Source organism: Solanum verrucosum, unplaced genomic scaffold (genome assembly GCF_900185275.1).
Source record: "Solanum verrucosum unplaced genomic scaffold, falcon-dt-bn FXZP01000151.1, whole genome shotgun sequence".
Lineage (NCBI taxonomy): Eukaryota > Viridiplantae > Streptophyta > Magnoliopsida > Solanales > Solanaceae > Solanum > Solanum verrucosum.
In genome coordinates, this window is record NW_026020202.1 from 18,290 (window position 1) to 25,236 (window position 6,947).

The 6,947-nt window shown below is 38.6% G+C and overlaps 2 protein-coding genes across 2 annotated transcripts; one reads left to right on the top strand and one right to left on the bottom strand.

Annotated features, from left to right (window-relative positions):
• LOC125830082 (uncharacterized) lies at positions 1-1,467 on the bottom strand. The gene is made up of 3 exons (XM_049509303.1): positions 898-1,467; positions 481-661; positions 1-431 (listed from the first exon to the last, which is right to left on the bottom strand). Exons 1-3 carry the CDS (start codon positions 1,465-1,467, stop codon positions 1-3), a joined length of 1,182 nt encoding a protein of 393 aa, XP_049365260.1.
• A 2,738-nt stretch (positions 1,468-4,205) lies between these two features.
• Positions 4,206-6,947, top strand: LOC125830084 (proteasome subunit beta type-5-like). Its single transcript, XM_049509304.1, has 5 exons — positions 4,206-4,338; positions 5,297-5,487; positions 5,568-5,671; positions 6,341-6,441; positions 6,569-6,947. The coding sequence occupies exons 1-5, from the start codon at positions 4,206-4,208 to the stop codon at positions 6,694-6,696; spliced, it is 657 nt and encodes a 218-aa protein (XP_049365261.1). The 3' UTR covers positions 6,697-6,947.

Genomic DNA, 6,947 nt, shown 5'->3' on the forward strand with positions numbered 1-6,947 from the left:
TTAAAAAACACTCTTATATTTCCTTGTATCATAATTGAATGCCTTTTCAATACTTTCTTTGGCCCTGTCCATGGCTTCATAAATGTAACCCATTGGTGGTTTTTTCTCCCCATCCACCATACGAAGTACATGAATTAAAGGACCACCAACTCTGAGTGCTTGAACAACGTCATTCCAAAAATATGGACTAATGATGTGTCTCACAACTTCTTTACCAAGAGTTTCCTTTGAATAGATACTCTCATTCCATTCAGTTGACATAAACAAAGTTCTCAAATTTTTCTTTTGCTTATAAAAACTATACAAAGTCAAAAAAACTGTTGCGAATCTTGTCTTGGCGGGTTTTACCAAATTTCTTTGCTTTGTGTATCTCCTCATCATATTCAACAACAGTGCCCTTTGATTGATATAAGCATGTATCTTAACGAAAACTAACATGAAGTTTAAAAAAGAAAATTAAATATCAAGACTCAAGTTTACCTGTAGAATATAGGGCTTCTTTGAAAATGTCACCAAACATCAAGTTGATACAGTGAGCAGCACAAGGAGTCCAGAAAATATGTGGGAACACTCCCTTCAACATGTTACCCGCTTTTTTGTTCTCACTTGCATTATCAGTCACAACTTGTACCACATTTTCCTCACCTATCTTCGTGATAGTCTTCTCAAACAAGTTAAACATCTTATTAGAATCGGTAGAAGAGTCACTAGCATCATAAGATTCAAGGAACACACTCCCTCTTGGAGAATTCACCAAAATATTAATGACCATTTTCCATTCCTTGCTGTCCATTTATCCATCATAATGGAACAACCATACGTTTTCCATTGAACCTTATGTTCTTCTACTATCTTGTTTGCCTTTTCCACCTCCTTTTTTAGAAAAGGAACTCTTACCTCATGATAGGTGGGGGGCTTCATTCCAGGGCCATATTGGCCGACTGCCTCAATGAATTCACCAAAACTCTCGGTGTAATTAACACAATTGAAAGGAAGCCCTGGATCATACATCCACCTAGCAAAAGCAGATACAACACAATCCCTCAAATTCTTTCTAGAAGATTCTAAGTCAATAGGTCCACCTTTTCTCTTTTCGTTTGGTTTTTGCGAAAAATAGAGATTCATAGGACCCTTGATAGTGCTATTGATGGAAGATCCACTCCCACTACTTGAAGGCATCCTTTGATGCTTTGAGGTAGGCCCCATTGGCATATTCACTTCAATTTCATCATCATCCATTTCATCATTATCAAAAAGATTAACCATGGATGCTTCATGGTTCATTTGAGTTTTAAACTCATATTTCTTCAACAAATATTCTTTTATCTCTTCCTTCACTTTATCCGGGACATTCGGACATACTTTTACATCTCTATAGCCACCGAAAAGATGCCTTTTGTGACGAAATATTCCGCCATTGTATGTCTCATTACAAAAGATACATTTGACTTTTGTGTTACTACCCATAGGAGTTCCATACGCCCAAGCCGGATCCCTTTTTTGTCACATTTTGAATAAGAAAATACAACTTCACTAGTTACTACAAGCAAAAAAAAGTGTCACTTAGTAACAAAACAACAAATAAACTAAGTAAGAAAAATAAAGACTATTAAGATTTAAGAGCAGCAACCAGCATACACACTCAACACACATCACTGATTACTGATCACTGATCACACTGTACTGAAATAAAAAAAAAACAGAGCAACAAGCATACACACATCACTGATCACAGTCACTGTATAGAAATAAAAAAGAAAACAGAGCAGCAAAAGAATTGGAAAAAAACAGAGCAGTATATAAATTGAAAAAAGAAACAGCAGCAACCAAAAAGTAGCAGATCAGTCGCAGCAGCATCACAGAGAAGAAGAGATGAAGAGAAGAAGAGAAGAAGAAGAAGAAGAAGAAGAGAAGAAGAGAGCATACCCTGGCAGCAGTAAAAATATAGAAAAAAACACAGCAGCAACCAAAAATAGAAAAAAAAAGTCGCAGAGTAGTCTCAAAGAAGAAGAGCAGAAGAAGAGAAGAAGAGAACTTACCGTAGCAGTCGCAGCAGTCCAAAAAAATAATGTGAAGTCGCAAAAGGATTTCAGAAATTATTAAAAAAAAAAACCTTAATTTTTTAAAAAAAAAAACCCTAATTAGCGCTTTTTCAAATTAAGCGCGCCTTTTCACGCTTTTTCTTTTCTTGCGCTTCTCGCTTCAACGGTAGAAGCGAGCGCTTTTTCAATATCGCCTCACTTCAGGAAATAAAAGCACAGGGGCTGCGCTTCGCCTCGCTTTGCGCTTTAAGCATGCTTTTTATAACACTGGTCACTGCATCTACTTCCAGCATACTTGCAGTTTTCTGTATCACAGGTTTCGCTCCTCCTCCATTCCATTCGGGGTTACCCTGTGATATCCTGTTCAGCAAGGTGAATAGCTCAGCATAAGTCTTCTCCAAAGCCTGACCACCTGCAGCTGAATCAAGTAAAATTTTGGTGTTAGACTCCAATCCTTTAATGAAGGTATGGACCAACACCTCGTTAGCCTGATGATGATGTGGACAACTCATCAACATCAATTTAAACCTGTTCCAAGCTTGGTACAAGTTCTCTTCTCCTTTCTGTCTGAAACTCAAGATGTCGCTCCTTAACTTAGCTATTTTCCCAGATAAGAAAAATCTGATAAGGAACTTCTGTGCAAGATCGTCCCAGAATGTAATAGAGTTAGCGGACACAGAATTTAGCCATCTTTTTGCTTCTCCAAGCAGAGAAAAGGGGAATAAAGTGAGCCTCACATAATCCACATTCACTCCAGCTGGAGTGTAAGTATCACTGATCTCGCGGAAATTCTGTATATGGACTGTTGGGTCCTTGTGCGACAGACCAGTGAACTCTCCATTAGTGTGCAATAGTTGCACCATACTCTGCTTCAGTTCAAACCTTCCACCAACTTCAGGTTTTTGAATGCAAGAAGTCACATTGGTGGTATGTGGGATTGCCACGTCTCTTACTTTCATCTCAGCCATTACTGCAGGTTCCTCTTGCTCAACTCTTGCTACTGGAGATGTTGGTTCACTAGCAACAAGAGGGACTGGGTAAGTGAGACTTCTTTGCCTTCTCTGGTAGTGTGAACGAATCTTTCCGGTTCAGCTAGAGGTTCAACCAAGCCCTGTTCGTCTTCCAGTTTGGAAATTCAACACAACCTGCAAAATGAATTGCTAAGATCAAGTTGTCAACACTTGCTTTTTAACTTCAAAAATAAAAAAAAATCAAATACTTCCTAATTCTAAAGTCCCCGGCAGCGGCGCCAAAAAACTTGTTGCGCCCAAATCGCACACGCAAGTGTACGTGGTCGTTCAAGTATTAAAGTGGCTCTTATAAAGAGCCGGGTATCGTACCCACAGAGACTTACAATTAGAATCACTTGATTGTTCCAATACTTTCAACTAAACACAAGTGTTATCAAGGTTTCAAGAGTGATTTATGCAATAATCTACGAGTTAACCAAAATTAAACAAGCGCGATTCAATTTCAAGGGTTTCAAACAATGATTGGGTAAAGTCCAGGGCTGCAGCTCTTATCAGGATTCATGCAGTTATATTATTTAAATGGATGTTAATGAACTATCGAATCAATGATCACAGGGTTAAATGTACGATTATGGTCTCCCAACCTCTAATCGCCTACGATAAATGATAACCTAACTACATCGTTGAGCGGGGATAGGTTAGATCAAGTACCGAGCATTACGATTTCTTCCTGTATAATGACCAAGCATGGTTTCTAGGTATATCCCTATCCTCGATACAAATTAACCCTAATTATTAAGATAAAATCATGCTCCTTAAGCCCCACGTTCTATCCTCTTATTTTTCTCCCGAGTTCAATTAGGACAATGTGTTTATTTCAATAGTGATCAGGCACGAAATACGAAAAACAAGAACATAAGAATGATTCATATGATAATCAATATTAACCCAATGAAAACTCAATAAATTACAATCATCCTGTAGCCACATCCCTAGAACTAGGGTATTTAGCTACTCATAACAATAGTTTCGATCAAGCAATGTTTAATTATCATAAAGAGATCGAAAGTAAAAGAGTTTAGGAAAGAACCCTAAAAAATGATGAAATAGCTCTCCAAGTCGTCGTTCTTCAAACCCAGAAAAAGAATATTTTAATAAAATAAAATATTAACCTATTTATACTAAAGTCGAAATGGCCAAATCTGGCATGCTATGGCGCGACGCGGAGGTGTTTCTCAGATTTACTTTATGGCAAGAAGGCCTACTCCGCGACGCGGCCACACCACGGAGTGTTCTGTCCCAAATTGCTTTTTCGCGAACAAAAAGTAGAACCCCTCTCCCGTGACGCAGAGAGTACACGGAGTCTTCTGTCTGGAAAATATTTCACGAGCCAGATAAAATTCTGCGACGCAGAGAGGATACGGTTATGCCTTGAAATTCATTTCTTCCTTTTTCTTCCTTTTTCTTCCTTGCTTCCTTTCGACTCGGATCTGTTGTGTTCTCCAATGTCCATTCCAATGCTCGTTTCTCTATTTAAGCTCACCTACACAACTAATCATGCTGGTTAGTACATATAAAATCAAACGACTCTAAATGACTATAAACAAACACGAATTGATTTCAAACTTGGCTTAAATATGGGTATTTTTAGGTCCTTAGGCATATAAATACGCCTAAGATCATGTGTACTGGGTACTGCTAATTTTTTTAGGAAAGTTTTTCATTATTCAGCAGACCAAAAGGAAATCACCTTCTTATTACTCATACCACAAATGGATGTCCAATAGTACTGGCTTTCATTACTGCCTTATACAGGGGTGTTATTCACCATTCTATTCACAAATTTTTCAAAATACTTTGAGGAGAAGCGCCAAATAACAGAGAAACATTGGAAGACTGAAGAAGAAAGGAAAGGATAAGAAACTTACTAGAAGAAAGTAGAGAATAGAGATCGTTGGAGCAGGGAATTGATTCCGAGTTCTGAGAATGGGTTCTGCCGTTCTGCAATTGTATGGGTTCCGACTGCCTCATCTCCTTATTTCTAGAGTTTTAACCCGCTGAATTACACCAACTTAACCCATTTTTACCCAATATTTAGTGGGTTTATTTGGGATCAACCCAATATGACCCATATCTATTTTGTTTATAACCCAACCCATTCATACCTAGCTGGGTTGGGCATATTTTTGCCACCCCTAGGGGAACATATATATCCTCTACCCCTGACCCATTTGCAGAAGAAAGTTCTGAAGTTCTTTTTTTATTTTCATAAGAGGTAGTAAGGATTTTGGCTTCCTGTACTTTGGAAGAGTTGGTCACTGTTTTTTTTTGTGATTCAGTGCCGTCTTCATGAGCTGGCAAACAAAAGGAGAATTTCAGTTACTGGAGCTTCAAAGCTGCTGGCAAACATTTTATATTCTTACCGTGGAATGGGTTTGTCTGTTGGAACTATGATTGCTGGTTGGGATGAGAAGGTAGTAAAAATGAATGCTGGTACAGTTTGCAGAATGTCAAATTCCTGTATTCTTACTAATATAAAAACTTGATTGTGCAGGGTCCAGGACTATATTATGTCGATAGTGAGGGAGGACGGCTTAAAGGAAACAGATTCTCTGTTGGATCTGGTTCTCCTTATGCTTATGGTGTTTTGGATAATGGGTGTGCTCTTCCACATTTCTTTATCAGCTTTTCCATGGTTCCCCCTAGTGTCTACTTGAGAATGATTGTTAGCTAGAATCGTCATATATGTATGACGAAGGTGATTTCAGATATCATAATACTCATGTCTTTCGTATATGGCGTGTGCATATTGAAGTTCAAAAGACATGAGATCAGATGCATTTACCTGTATACTTTACTTCAGTGTCTTCTTAAAGAGAGAGTTGTGTTGTGCCCCTAAGGTTACTCAATACGCTGAAGGGTGAGAGGAAGGGGGGGGGGGGGGGTGTTACAGATGTTTCAAAGTGACTGCATAATTTATTGTGTATGACGAAGGTGATTTCAGATATCATAATACTCATGTCTTTCGTATATGGCGTGTGCATATTGAAGTTCAAAAGACATGAGATCAGATGCATTTACCTGTATACTTTACTTCAGTGTCTTCTCAAAGAGAGAGTTGTGTTGTGCCCCTAAGGTTACTCAATACGCTGAAGGGTGAGAGGAAGGGGTGGGGGGCGGGGGTTACAGATGTTTCAAAGTGACTGCATAATTTATTGTGCTGATCACTTTGACAGCTTTGTTACACATTTTTAACTTTAGGAAACCACTGAACTCTTGCCTCCTATCTCTAATTCTAATTTTCCTCCCTATGCTGTTTCACTCTAGGTACCGATATGATCTGTCTGTGGAAGAAGCAGCTGAGTTGGCTAGACGAGCTATTTATCATGCTACATTCCGTGATGGAGCTAGTGGAGGTGTTGCTAGTGGTATGTTTCTTGCAATCTCATCCACAAAAGAGGAAATACAAATATTAGTTGGCTTTCCTCCGTCTTTCTGTTGTATATTCGTTCCGTGGTCTCTGTGTATTTGTCATTAACTCGTGGATCATTTCAGTTTATCATGTCGGACCAAATGGATGGAAGAAGCTATCAGGAGACGATGTTGGAGAACTCCACTACCACTACTATCCCGTTGAAGTGGCAGCCGTGGAGCAGGAAATGGCTGAAGTGCCAGTGGCCTGAGGAAAAACAAAACCATCAAATATGTTCTCATCTTCGCTAGTTAAAGAGACAGTTTAGTTTTCTTCTCAGACTGTATCGTGGTCTTGCAATCTGTAAACCGTAAAAAATTACCTACACCCAATGTTTAAACCAAGCCAATAGATGCAAGGCTGTGTGTTTCGTTCACACATTCATCACTTAATTATGTTTTAGTTGTATGTACACTTCAATTTTTAACTGCTAAGCTTAAATTATCTAAGTTACAGGGTTTA

Coding starts and splice junctions, on each gene's coding strand:
- LOC125830082 (XM_049509303.1), bottom strand. CDS start 1,467: ATGGGTAGTAACACAAAAGTCAAATGTATCTTTTGTAATGAGACATAC. Junction 662..897: donor AGCCCCCCACCTATCATGAG/GTAAGAGTTCCT, acceptor TTGTTTGAGAAG/ACTATCACGAAGATAGGTGA. Junction 432..480: donor AGAAGCCCTATATTCTACAG/GTAAACTTGAGT, acceptor ACTTCATGTTAG/TTTTCGTTAAGATACATGCT.
- LOC125830084 (XM_049509304.1), top strand. CDS start 4,206: ATGGCCAAATCTGGCATGCTATGGCGCGACGCGGAGGTGTTTCTCAGA. Junction 5,488..5,567: donor TTGCTGGTTGGGATGAGAAG/GTAGTAAAAATG, acceptor TTGATTGTGCAG/GGTCCAGGACTATATTATGT. Junction 5,672..6,340: donor TATGGTGTTTTGGATAATGG/GTGTGCTCTTCC, acceptor GTTTCACTCTAG/GTACCGATATGATCTGTCTG.